The 13,628-nt window shown below is 40.3% G+C and overlaps 3 protein-coding genes across 3 annotated transcripts; 2 read left to right on the forward strand and 1 right to left on the reverse strand.

The window, feature by feature from the left end:
- Positions 1–1,461: 1,461 nt before the first annotated feature.
- On the reverse strand, positions 1,462–4,996 carry LOC144655287 (histamine H2 receptor-like). The gene has a single exon (XM_078515503.1). It carries the CDS (start codon positions 3,018–3,020, stop codon positions 2,046–2,048), a length of 975 nt encoding a protein of 324 aa, XP_078371629.1. The 5' UTR covers positions 3,021–4,996; the 3' UTR covers positions 1,462–2,045.
- A 1,021-nt stretch (positions 4,997–6,017) lies between these two features.
- On the forward strand, positions 6,018–7,990 carry LOC144655286 (uncharacterized). The gene has a single exon (XM_078515502.1). It carries the CDS (start codon positions 6,127–6,129, stop codon positions 7,129–7,131), a length of 1,005 nt encoding a protein of 334 aa, XP_078371628.1. The 5' UTR covers positions 6,018–6,126; the 3' UTR covers positions 7,132–7,990.
- A 3,172-nt stretch (positions 7,991–11,162) lies between these two features.
- Positions 11,163–13,434, forward strand: LOC144655288 (uncharacterized). Its single transcript, XM_078515504.1, has one exon. The coding sequence runs from the start codon at positions 11,679–11,681 to the stop codon at positions 12,591–12,593; it is 915 nt and encodes a 304-aa protein (XP_078371630.1). The 5' UTR covers positions 11,163–11,678; the 3' UTR covers positions 12,594–13,434.
- Positions 13,435–13,628: the final 194 nt, after the last annotated feature.

The following is a 13,628-nucleotide window of genomic DNA, read 5'->3' on the forward strand; positions in this document are numbered from 1 at the left end:
ACATATATATGTATTTTAATGTATATGGTTAAACAAAATTTGTGCTCGCGGATTATTTGTAACACGATTTTAACTAATAGCCACACTTACAGTTTACTGCAGAGAGATTTTGATCTACCTAGATTTAACACTTTTACGCACAGAAAACATTCAATTCGATATCTAGACCCAAGCCTCTGGAGCAAGTTATCAAACAAAGAAAGATCTTAGATGGATGTAGTGGCTGCTATCATTGCAAGATTACAGGATTTTTATGTATATCATTTGTAAATTTCTATCAGAATTATGTTATTTATTATCTGTTTTTTTTTCGATTTTATATTCATTTTAGATAGTTTTAGTTAGGTGTCCCCTATGAGGATACCTAAACATCGAGCCAGGATCCGAGCCAGGATCCGAGCCAGGATCCGAGCCAGGATTCGAGCCAGGATTCGAGCCAGGGTCCGAGCCAGGATTCGAGCCAGGATCCGAGCTAGGATCTGAGCAAGGATAATTAAGAATGGGACTAACTATTAAGCGCTTCGGTCAGCCTGAATGGCACTCTGGTTAGCCTAAATAGCGTTCGGTTAGCCTAAATAGCACTCTGGTTAGCCTAAATAGCATTCGTTAGCCTAACTAGCATCTGGTTAGCCTAAATAGCGTTCGGTTAGCCTAAATAGCACTCTCGTTAGCCTAACTAGCACTACCGTTATTAGACTACTTTAGCTTGGGTTGCTTGCCGTTAGCTTTTATAATAGGGTTAGGATTTCTATCTGAAAAAAGGGTGGATCCTAGCTCTGATTCTAGCTCAGATCCTGGCTCGAATCCTGGCTCATGCATATCCTGGCTCGAATCCTGGCTTTAATTATCATTAGTATATCTCGTCCCCTATTAGCAGTGGGCATTCCCCACTGCTTGATGTAATTGACACGTTAAGTTAAAAAAGTTATTGCTCAATGTTTGTAAAAATAAAAGAAAGTATCACAAAAGAAATGACAGTGTCAAAGGATTCCTTGCGTTTTTAATACTTTCAGTGATTTAACAGGGGGCATATCCAGGATTCCCACCTCCCCGCTCCCTTCTTTCTCATTAAGTCTCGAATCTTACTTTTTTCGCTCGCTTTGCTTTCACCGAGGCAAAATTACTGAACGGTGATTGATTGAGGCAGAGGGCATTCGCTCGGAAATGGCATAAATTTTGTTGGCACTTACAGTTTTCGCTGTGGAAATTAAAGCCGGGAGAATGTCGGGTTCAAGAAGAGATATTGAAGCTCGTTCGGACAAGTTGGTAGTCATGACCAACTTGTCCGAACGAGCTTCAATATCCCTTCTTGAACCATGATATATATGCAGCTTTGTTTACGAGACTTGCTAGTGGAAATTCGAAATACACTAGCAAGTCTCTCAAACAAAGATGCATATATATCATGTTTCTCTTCGTTTCATTCACGGAAGTAACAGAATATTTTCGAGCAGGACAGAATCACCGTGCATATTTATTATTATTTATTATATAAAGCCAGAGTTAAGTTCAAGCCATAACCGTCACTGAGCTCAGCCGTTAAGACTAGTGCCGAGTCCTAAAGAATCTTTGCTGAAGGGCACAAAACAAGTTACCCGTCTTGACGAGCTACTTTCGAAATGCGTCTTGAAAGACGGATAACGAAAGGAAGCTCGTCTAGACGCGTAACGCGCCTTGTGCCCGTCTTTATACTAGAGACGCATAACCAGACGAGCAACAAAATTTTTGCCGAAGCTCGTCTACTGAGACGGGTATTAAACTCATCTCTAGTACACTCCTTTTTTATAAGACTGTCTAATTTTTCGGCTGAGGCTGAACGTTCTCAACTTTTTCGAAGCCTAAAATGTTCTTAAAATGTTCTTATTTTTTAAATTTTAAAAACAAAGTGATATTGCAGTAAATTTATTCCTAACCTTAAAAAAAAAACAGATAGTTATCTCTATCCTACTGTTTCGTATCTTTTCTGGATAAACCAATCCTTGAGTTGAACTGTTAACAAGTCTATGAAATCCTCGATTTCGGTTGGAGTGAATCGCCCAACAACACTACTGTTCTGCAGGATTACTGGCGCTTGACGCTGACGGCTGAAGATTTAATGAAATTGATCTCAGTCGCCTTATACATGCACGGCATGTAAGAATACTCTTAAAAGCCTTCCGGTAACTTTCTAATCTATACGCATAAACAATTGGATTCACGCACGAATTCATCATCACAAGAACAAACTGAATGTCTTGAACCCAATGAATGAACACGCAATTACATGTTGCACACAAATTAATGATATAAATACAAATACATGATGGCAAATAGAAAGCCAAGAACAATGTTAATATTATCAATAGTGTCTTTGTGATCTTTTTCTCTCTTTTCACTGCCTGCTTCATGGCCAAGTTTTCGTCGGTACTGTCGTGTAAAGCATCCCACTGGACAACTTGGCAGCGCAAATACTTAAAAATTTTCACATTAGTGAAAATCATCGCTCCAATGGTAACAACTACGGCTGTGTTGGCAAAGACAAACCTGAATTTGTTGTAGCCGACGATGAAGTAAACCAGGGATAATAGAATCGACACAATCCACACCAAGCATGAGACTAGGCAAGCTCTGATAGGACTGAGTTTGGTTCTGTAATGTAGAGGGTATGTAATGGCTACATATCGATCCAACGCTAACGCTGTCAGACTGAGCAGAGACGCAGTACAAGAGATGAAGTAGGTCATGTGCCTTAGTGATCTAAATACCTGGTTAGGAAGTTTCAGTCCTTCGTGGATGAGGTAGATAGCAGCCAGTGGAGAGGACAGAAGCCCAACAATAAGATCTGCCAGTGCGAGGTTTGCCACGAAGTAGTTAAATGGCGAGCGAAGATCTTTGTTTGGATCAAGGAAAACGGCAAGAATCACAAGGAAGTTAGCAACTGTGGCGACAACGGCGGACAATATCGAGAACGAAGCCGAAGAAAATGACAAATACGCCGGAGCTGTAATATTATCGCAAGGGTACTTGTCGAGCAGAGACATTCTGCGATGATGAAGGTAGTTGGTTGGACGGGCTAACTCACATTTTGTCCCAACAAGTGGAGCGTGCAGATGAATATTTAATTCGGATCGGATTATTGATAAAGCATCAGTATTGAAACTTTCAATTTCGCATATGGATATGTGACTGGTGAGCTGGCATTGTATTGATGGCACTTGATGGCGTCACGCAACATCGATAACTTTGGGTGTTTACCATTTACAAAAAATTTCCGGAAATTCCGGGCGGAATGTAAATGGAACACGACTTTTCGGTTCGTTCCACTGGAAAATTCCCGAAAAAAACGGACAACCTGAAAAGGTAGTCCCGTTTTCCCGGTGGAAACTTCCCAATGGAAATTCGTGTTCCATTTACAGATTTCTCGTCTTTCTCACCAGTCCCAAGCCTTTTTCACAGCCGGGTCTCACGGCTCCTCAACTAAAATGGCGGGTCAGTCTTATGTATAAATAAAGTTCTTCATGGTTGAGTTTTCAGGGTTTAAACGATTGCTCTACTCAAGTATTTGCATCAGTTCTACAAAATATACTGCATCACGATAAATGGTAGGTAAAATTTGTGCCTGAAGCCAAGCTTTCTTTGGGCAAAGCAAGTATATTAAATTCATCGATCGAATATGCTGACAAAATAGCGTTACTATTGTGGCACAGGTAGCGTCTCATGAAAGTTGCAGCCGCTGCAAGGATACTTTTCCCCATAATCTTTTGAATTTATCAGATTTTCCTTGTCAACTACGAACTTTATGATTTCATTCATCACGGCATTTGAGTATAAACATCTTTCGCGGACGCTTCGAGGGAGCAACAGAAACTGAACAGAGAGGAGCCTGTGAACGAATGAGACCCGTCTAAATGGAACGCACTCTTCCCAACGGAAATTCCCAACGGAAATTTTCCGAAATTTTTTTGTAAATGGTAAACACCCTTTTGTTTATATTCAGGCAAACTGGAGTGCTTTTCAGGCTAATTGCGGGCTCAAGACAAGCCCGCAATCCTATAAATTTGCACGCCATATCTCGATTTTGGAGCAAAATTGTTCGACCAAAATCGATCGATAAATCCTCGTAAACCAATCAGAATCCATTTCAACTCCAACAAGGATATTTTAAAAGATGGCCGCCGCGTTCGCCAGTGGACTCGATTTGCAAAGCCAAAGTTTCGCATCATTGGAGTGTTAACGTACAAGTTTAAAAGATTAAAAATGGAAAGAAACAGTTAAATACTCAATTCTCGCTACGATGTGGGTTCTGGGGGCATGCCCTCCAGAAAATTTCGAAATCTAGGAGATCTAAATCTTTTTCAGAGACATTTTTTCATGAGGTATTTCTTGAAAGAGTCAATCTTGTTTAATTGGGGATTATTTTCCTAACAAAACATATTTTGTTTTTAATTTTGGGTAGAAATTTAGATGAGGCAAGTGCCTCGTCTTGCCTCTTGCTAGTTACAACCCTGAAAGTAGCTATAATGATTATCAGCGGCATTGGGAACCAGTCACGCAAATCACGCAAACGCTAGTGCTTGCAAGATCCCTCTGTCAACAATTTCCCGATTCCAAAAATGAACCCAAAACGCTTGAATGACAAGCAAAAAGTAATTCATTTCTCGCTAACAGAACTGGCTCCTGTTTGAATAATACGAGTTACATAAAAGTCAAGAATAAAATATTCAATACACAAACGATTTAGAACAATTTATAACAGATAACTCACATCAGATTATAAGAAATTATTGGATGAGGTTGAGCAGGTCTGTGTTATTTGCCGGAGCCGAAGGCTGAGGCAGATATCACAGACACGAGGTAACCCAATATCTGCTGCAGATATTGGGTTATCATGTCAAGTTCACATGCTACTGTATATTGACTAAATGCTCTCGACCAATCGCATGTTTCAAAGTAATTCTAATGTATAATAATAACACTTATCACGCGGAAACTGAGCGACAAGTGAACTTCTCAAATCGAAAATCGTAATGTAAACTTCGAAAGCCTAAAATTGAAAGAAATGAAAGAAAAGCAAAAACAAAATGTTTCAGTTTTATTTTCATTCAAGATGAGGACCAAAATTTCGAAAAGGATTTTAGTTTCGAAAGTCTTGTAGCCATGAAATCGTGCATGTCTGAGCTGTGCGAAGTTTAATTATTCACGTTCACAATTGCGCGTGTCAGCACGTATTAAATGAACCAGTTTAGGGTCCCCTGCGTGAAAACTTTTCGGCTTATCGATCACTGTTGTAAATATGTAAGACTGGTCATTAGGCTATACAAACATTTCATTTCTTTCAACATGTGCATCTCAGCTGTTTAAAGCTGATTTCCAGTCCGTACTGCGCAGACTCGGGGTTTGTTTACGTTTTTGTTTTGAATTCGTTGAAACGTTACACTTCGGTGACAGCATACATGACGTTTTTTAGTCCGCCATTACAGTTCGTTCGTTCAAGAATTTCCGATGAGCTGAAACGTCGGTTTGAAATAGCGTCAAGGTTCTTCTACTCGTTATATTTGTTCTGCAAGGATATCTGGCGTTAATAATGAAGAAAAAGGTAAGTTTGTCGCGGAATTTTTAGTTTTGCTTGTAAACATTCCCTTCGTGTGGGCTCACATAAACATTGCAGCCGAGATTGCGCAGTACGGACTGGAATTCATCTTTAATCAAAGTAAATGTTGGGTATAGCAAGTAAAATTACTTCCGTTCGAGGCAACTTCCGCCTACGATCCACAATTTCCGTCCACATCTACATCGTTTTAATATCTTATTCATTGATTGCGTGCTCTACAGCATGCAATCAGCATGGATAAGCTAAGTCATTGATTGCCTGCTCTACAGCACAAACTTCGATTTGTTTTGTGAAAATTCAACCTTGTTCCCTGAAAGAGAGAGACCCTGGGAACGAGGTTGTAGAATAATTTGTTTTTGATTGACATGTGCTGAATGGCGTTTTAAAGAACCTTTCCGGAGCACGTTTACCGTTGAATACATGAATTAATTGCGGTCTAATATCAGAACACGTCACTTCGAGAATGATCTACAACCTCATTACCATTCGGTAAAAGTATAACGAAGGGAAGAAAAGCCGTCGAGAAAGATTTGAATATGGCAGCTTTTTCTTTCGCGATTCTCTTTAAATCTGCGGCCCTGATTGCTTGCTTGTTAGTTGCTGTAAGCGATGGGTGTACTTACAAGAGTGACTGCGAATGGCACGAAGTCTGCTGCAAGTCCATATGCATTTACGGAACAAGTTGTGTCGGTGACTACTGCTTTTCTGATTCTGGTTGTTCTATCGGGCAGAGTTGTTGTAACAGTAGATGTGTTTACGGTTCAAGCTGTGTCGGTCATCGCTGCCGCGGGTACAGTTGGTCTGATGATTGTTCTATCGGGGAAATTTGTTGTAATAGTAAATGCGTTGAAGGATCAAGTTGTGTCAATCGGTCCTGTTCGTCTGATTCTGGTTGTTCTAGCGGGGAAAGTTGTTGTAATAGTGAATGTGTTCACGGCTCAAGTTGTGTCGGTCAGTCTTGTTCATCTGATTCCGATTGTTCAAAAATCGAGGAACGTTGCTGTAACAGCGAATGCAAAGATGGCTACAATTGCGTGGGGTCTTCTTGTTCCTTGAACTCTGATTGCGGAAGTGACGAGACCTGTTGTAAAGGAAAATGCCAATACTCGTACGATGATTGTAATAACTCTGAAGCTGTCGTCATTGCTTGTTCAGTAATTGGCTCACTCGCTTTCCTATTCGCGATCTCCGTGTTTTCTTTCTACGTTCGCCGACGGCACATAGCACTCAGTTACGGCAGAATGATAGAAGTTGAGTCAGCAGTAATAACAGCTACTGTCACCACCACGGTTGCAAACATACAGAGCAACCCACCCTTCCCGGGGCAGGAAATTCCACCGTCGTACCCATGCCACCCCCCGCTCGAGCTCCAGTTTGAACATCAGCAACACACGACCAATCCTCCACCATACCACCCTGGAACAACGGCAGCAAGAGAACAGCCTCCCCCTTACACTGAAGCACCAAAGGGAGGATCGGGGAGATTTGATGCTCCCAGCCCGTCTTTTTCATCAGCGCCACCTGTTTTGCAACAGCACTGAGAAAGCTGAGGAATATTCTGTCATGATTTCATTGCTGGTAACTTAACAGACAAGCTAAGAACTTTTACAGACATCATTTCCTCTGATGTGCTGCAAAACTCGCTTTGAAGTTTTAATAACAGGCTTTTGCATAATAATAATAATAATAATAAAATAAAAAAAAAAAAAAAAAATAATAATAATAATAATATTAATAGTTTTACAGGGAAGAACTGAAGGCGTGTAGTAAAACCCGTCCGGACGCCGAAACGAAACGACGCGATTTCACCGAAACGAAACCAATTAAACAAGCGAAAGTGAGCGTTATTCAGGCTGTTACTGGAGTGCTGCTTTTCAGGCTTACCGGCGTGTACCGTTTGTTTCGGATTTTAGTACTTAGTACGTGCCATAAACAGAGAGAAATCGTACTCGTTTAGACATTTAATTAACCGGTATGCTTTTAGAATTAACTACGATCGATAGCGGCAACAGGCTAGAATAAGAGCATGTCATTCCTTGACAGTTTGATAACTAAATTAGTTCTTGTTCCTGTTTGTTGAAAGAAAATTAACGTTTTCGACAGGAAACAAGTACTCCATGTGTTCTACGCTTTAAAAAGCTTTCCCAAAAAGATGGTTTTTGATTTGATTCGTTTATTACTTCGTTTATTACTTTTTGATTACTCAATGATACATGGCGTTTTTACAGTTTTCAAGACAACAAAAGTATCATGCTACAAAAATGAGATAAACAGAAGTGTCATGTTACATGCGTTTAAAAAACCAAAGGCTCTTCGAGCAACCTCATTGTAATTCGATGAAGTGCCGACCTTCACATTTTTCTAAGTAAGTATCCAATAAAGTAATGCAATCTAACCTCATTTGTGTTTGAATGTTTTATTTTTCCAAATGAGTTGCGTCATTAACTGTAATTTGTGATGATCTTAAATTAGCATAAATTACTATTTTGCCAGCACGGACCAGAGGGTTGGGTACGGGTTTGAGGTGTGCTGTGTATAGTGGGATTTGAGTTTGAAATCGGTGACAGTTGGCGAGGTGAGACATTCTACGGCCAGCCATTGCCGTGTTTAGGTTAAGTTTAGTTTTGTCATCAGTTGTAATCCACTGTTGTACGTTAATTTTGTTCTGTTATTGTTATTATTTCGCTGTATAATGCCTTAGGTTTATTTTTCTACGGTACTTATTTTGAATTAAGATACCCTAAAACCCCAAGGATTGCAGCATCAGCAACACACGACCAATCCTCCACCATACCACCCTGGAACAACGGCAGCAAGTAAACAGCCTCCCCCTTACACTGAAGCACCACAGGGAGGATCAGGGGGAGTAAATGCTCCCAGCCCGTCTTTTTCATCAGCGGCACCGCTACCTGTCTTGCAACAACACTGAGAAAGCTAAGGAATTCTGCTATGATTTCCTTGCAAGGAACTTTTACAGACATCATTTCCTCTGACAGGTGCTGTAAAAATCGCTTTGAAGTTTTCAAAACAGGTTTTAAAAAGTGGCTTTTGCATAATATTAATAGTTTTACAGAGAGGAAGGCGTGAAGTAAAACCCGTCCGGTCGCCGAAACGAAACAAAACGATTACACAGAAACGAAACCAACTAAACAAGCGAAAGTGAGCGTTATTCAGGCTAACTGGAGTGCTATTAAGGATAACTGGAGTGCTATTTAGGCTAACTGGAGTGCTTTTTAGGCTAACTGGAGTGCTTTTAAGGCTAACCCGCGTGCACCGTTTTGTTTCAGATTTTAGCCAGTACTTAGTACGTGCCATAAACAGAGAGAAATCATACTCGTTTAGACATTTAATTAATCGGTATGCTTTTTGAATTAACTACGATCGATAGCGGCAACAGGCTAGAATAAGAGCATGTCATTCCGTGACAGTTTGATAACTAAATTAGTTCTTGTTCCTGTTTGTTGAAAGAAAATTAACGTTTTCGACAGGAAACAAGTACTCCATGTGTTCTACGCTTTAAAAGCTTTCCCAAAAATATGGTTTATGTTTTGATTCGTTTATTACTTCGTTTATTACTTTTCGATTACTCAATTATACATGGCGTTTTTACAGTTTTCAAGAAAAACAAAAGTATCATGCTACAAAAGTGAGATAAACAAAAGCGTCATGTTACATGCGTTTAAAAAACCAAAGGCTCTTCGAGCAACCTCATTGTAATTCGATGAAGTGCCGACCTTCGAATTTTTCTAAGTAGGTATCCAATAAAGTAATGCAATCTCACTTCATTTGCGTTTGAATGTTTTATTTTTCCACATCAGTTGCGTCATTGATGGTTCTTGCTCTCAGGTGACGTAGTGCTATTCAGTTTCACCACCAAAATATTTGCCGGTTAGCGTATTACCTTTGATCCTTTTCAGAAGCATTAAGGCAGTAAAACTGTTCAAACATCAAAAATAAACCATACCAAAAAACTCGCTCTTTTCAAAGATAATAACGAAGTTAACACAAATGTGAGAGATGGGGGCTTCTTTTAGCTTAGAAGCGGAGAAAAATTAGGCCAAAGTTGGTTGCTACAAGCGCCATTTTGCAATGTTAATGATTAGCGCTCTGCAATCCGAGTCGATGTGACCTAGCGTTGATAGCAATGTTACACGAATGGGCTTTACAACATTCGATCGTATCTACGCAGTTCGAGCGAAATCTCAGTCAAAGACAGCAAAATTCTTTGGTATTTTTCCTTTAAATATAATTCGAAAGCATTCACTAAATATATGGCTTTTGTTTAAGCTTTCTTAAGCCCATGAAGAAGTTGTCTTGATATCCGACCCTCGCAGAGCCCAGGCAAAACGCAGCATAAGTTCCGTAACTCAATTGCGAAATCTGGCGTTGCTATGTGTATCGTATTTGTTTACGCCGCCATGTTTTCTCCGACAACAGTCGGAAATATCCGTATTTTTTCGTACTTTTTAGTGGAGCAATCGTAACGATGCGGCCTTGAACACAATGAACAGCGGTCTACCTATAACAATTCAATATGGCGTCGCAAAAAACAAAGCGTCGAACCCCGGGGGTGGGGGGGGGGGGTACTTGGGTCAAATTTTGTTGGGTATGTGCCGCTGGCCTCTCAGAACCCCTACCCCATTATAGTCATATTCTATGGCCAATTATATACCCCATCTTAGTCACTTTTGGGTAAATGTAATCTTCACGACCCCAACTTAGTCACTTTCTAAAAGCCGTTTGTCAAATATTGAACAACAGCAATAAATACGGTAACATTTTTTTTGGCGAATCTTTTCGTTTAAAAAAAACAATTTGCCAAAATTTTCTTACTCTCAAAATCCCGGAAAAGTGTGACCCCATTCGAGTCACCCTATAAAAAATGCTTGAAAAGGCGACCCCATTATAGTCAGTCCAGTCGTGAAAATGCGACCCCATCCAGCGGCACATCCCCATTGGCCCATTAATAGGAAGTGCCCCCCCCCCCCGGGCGTCGAACGAATATTTTGCTGTTTTCATACGCTAATTTCGCTGCCGTAATCGACTGCCTCGAAGGGTACTTGCAATTTTAAGGTATAGAATTGTCAGATCTTGGTGAAATTTGCACTGTTTATTTGTGTAATGTTGAGGAAACTGTGTATAAATACCCGGCGCGGACGAGATATATTTGACAAAATTATGGCTGTTTAAAGTTGAGGCACATATAAAAATAATTAGAACGCTCTATCTCCAGAAGTAAATGCCACCTTGCCACGGGTATTTCGAGGTATGTGCACATTTTAACCCTTAATCAGCTCCAATTAAATTTTTTTTTGATATCTCTTATTTTTACAATCTTTGTGTTTTTGAGCCTGCGATATACAAAGGAATTCACACCTAAGGTGTGAAAACTGACACCTCCGAATACATTTTCTGAAAGCCTATTATCTATACAATCCTATGTAATTTTTTTTTTGTGGGAAAAATCGCTAACATTTGAGTTATCAATTTTTAAAATGGGCATTGTCCTATTCGAATAAACGCCGCGGCGTTTATAAAATATTTCGCGATTCCAGTGCGGGGTTTATTCGAGGGCGGCGTTTATTTAATATTCGATTTATTTCGTGCAAACAATAGCATGGTAACTGAACATTTCAACTTTAAAAACAGGAACATGTTGTAGTCGTCAAGGTCAACTCTCCGGATTTTGTGTGGGAGGCTATAATGTCACAATCTCACTTCATTTGCATTTGAATGTTTTCTTACGTGAATGGGTCATTGATAGCGTATGCTCTGAGACTTCGTAGAGCGAATTCTATTCTCTTTTATCACCAGAGGATAAGTGTAACTGATCCATTTTCGATTTGTTTTGTGAAAATTCAACGAGAGAGTCCCTGGGAACGAGGTTGTAGAATAATTTGTTTTTGATTGACATGTGCTGAATGGTGTTTTAAAGAACGTTTCAGTCAGCACGTTTACCGTCATTAAAATGCATGAATTAATTGCGGTCTAATATCAGAACACGTCACTTCGAGAATGATCTACAACCACATTACCATTCGGTAAAAATACAACGCAGGGAAGAAAAGCCGTCGAGAAAGAGTTAAATATGGCAGCCTTTTCTTTCGCGATTCTCTTCAAATCTGCGGCCCTGGTTGCTTCAGTCTCGTTATTTGCTGTTAGCGATGGGTGTACTTTCAAGAGTGACTGCGAAGTGAATCAAGTCTGCTGCGATTTCATATGTGTTTACGCATCAAGCTGTGTCCGTCGGTTCTGTCCGTCTGATTCTGGTTGTTCTAGCGGGGAAAGTTGCTGTGCCAATGAATGTGTTTACGGATCAAGTTGTGTCAATCGGTCCTGTTCGTATAAATCAGATTGTTCTAGCGGGGAGAGTTGTTGTAAAAGTAAATGTGTTTACGGTTCAAATTGTGCCGGTCAGTCCTGTTCGTCTCATTCCGATTGTTCTAGCGGGGAAAGATGCTGTAACAGCGAATGCAAAGATGGCTACCATTGCGTGGGGTCTTCTTGTTCCACTGACTCTGATTGCGGAACTCTGGGCACCTGTTGTAACGGAAAATGCCAACGATCGGATGATTGTATTAATTCTGCCGCCGCCGTCATTGCTGGTGCAGTAATTGGCCCACTCGCTGTTATCTGCGCGATCACCATGTGTTTTTTCTACGTTCGCCGACGACAGAGAACCCTTAGTTACGGCAGAGTAATAGAAGTTGAGAGAGCAGTAATAACAGCTACTTCCACCACCACGGTTGCAAACATACAGAGCAACCCACCCTTCCCAGGGCAGGAAATTCCACCTTCGTACCCATACCACCCCCCGCTCGAGCTCCACTTTGAGCATCAACAACACACGACCAATCCTCCACCATACCACCCTGGAACAATGGCAGCAAGTAAACAGCCTCCCCCTTACACTGAAGCACCAAAGAAAGTATCAGGGGGAGTAAATGCTCCCAGCCCGTCTTTTTCATCAGCGGCACCGCCACCTGTCTTGCAACAACACTGAGAAAGCTAAGGAATTCTGCTATGATTTCCTTGCAAGGAACTTTTCCAGACAAACTAGGAACTTTTACAGACATCATTTCCTCTGACAGGTGCTGTAAAAATCGCTTTGAAGTTTTCAAAACAGGTTTTAAAAAGTGGCTTTTGCATAATATTAATAGTTTTACAGAGAGGAAGGCGTGAAGTAAAACCCGTCCGGCCTCCGAAACGAAACGAAACGATTACACAGAAACGAAACCAACTAAACAAGCGAAAGTGAGCGTTATTCAGGCTAACTGGAGTGCTATTCAGGATAACTGGAGTGCTATTTAGGCTAACTGGAGTGCTTTTTAGGCTAACTGGAGTGCTTTTCAGGCTAACCCGCGTACACCGTTTTGTTTCGGATTTTAGCCAGCACTTAGTACGTGCCATAAACAGAGAGAAATCATACTCGTTTAGACATTTAATTAATCGGTATGCTTTTTGAATTTACTACGATCGATAGCGGCATTCCGTGACAGTTTGATAACTAAATTAGTTCTTGTTCCTGTTTGTTGAAAGAAAATTAACGTTTTCGACAGGAAACAAGTACTCCATGTGTTCTACGCTTTAAAAGCTTTCCCAAAAAAATGGTTTATGTTTTGATTCGTTTATTACTTTTCGATTACTCAATGATACATGGCGTTTTTACAGTTTTCAAGAAAAACAAAAGTACCATGCTACAAAAGTGAGATAAACAAAAGCGTCATGTTACATGCGTTTAAAAAACCAAAGGCTCTTCGAACAACCTCATTGTAATTCGATCAAGTGCCGGCCTTCGCATTTTTCTAAGTAAGTATCTAATAAAGTAATGCAATTTTACTTCATTTGCGTTTGAATGTTTTATTTTTCCACTTAAGTTGCGTCATTAATGGTTCTTGCTCTCAGGTGACGTAGTGCTATTCAGTTTCTCCACCAAAATATTTGCCGGTTAGCGTATTACCTTTGATCCTTTTCAGAAGCATTAAGGTAGTAAAACTGTTCAAACATCAAAAATAAACCATACCAAAAAACTCGCTCT

The sequence above is a fragment of the Oculina patagonica genome, chromosome 5 (genome assembly GCF_052425735.1).
Source record: "Oculina patagonica isolate OP01 chromosome 5, crgOcupat, whole genome shotgun sequence".
Lineage (NCBI taxonomy): Eukaryota > Metazoa > Cnidaria > Anthozoa > Scleractinia > Oculinidae > Oculina > Oculina patagonica.

What these genes read in the sequence shown, in the direction of transcription:
- LOC144655287 (XM_078515503.1), bottom strand. Translation starts at nt 3,020, where the DNA reads ATGTCTCTGCTCGACAAGTACCCTTGCGATAATATTACAGCTCCGGCG.
- LOC144655286 (XM_078515502.1), top strand. Translation starts at nt 6,127, where the DNA reads ATGGCAGCTTTTTCTTTCGCGATTCTCTTTAAATCTGCGGCCCTGATT.
- LOC144655288 (XM_078515504.1), top strand. Translation starts at nt 11,679, where the DNA reads ATGGCAGCCTTTTCTTTCGCGATTCTCTTCAAATCTGCGGCCCTGGTT.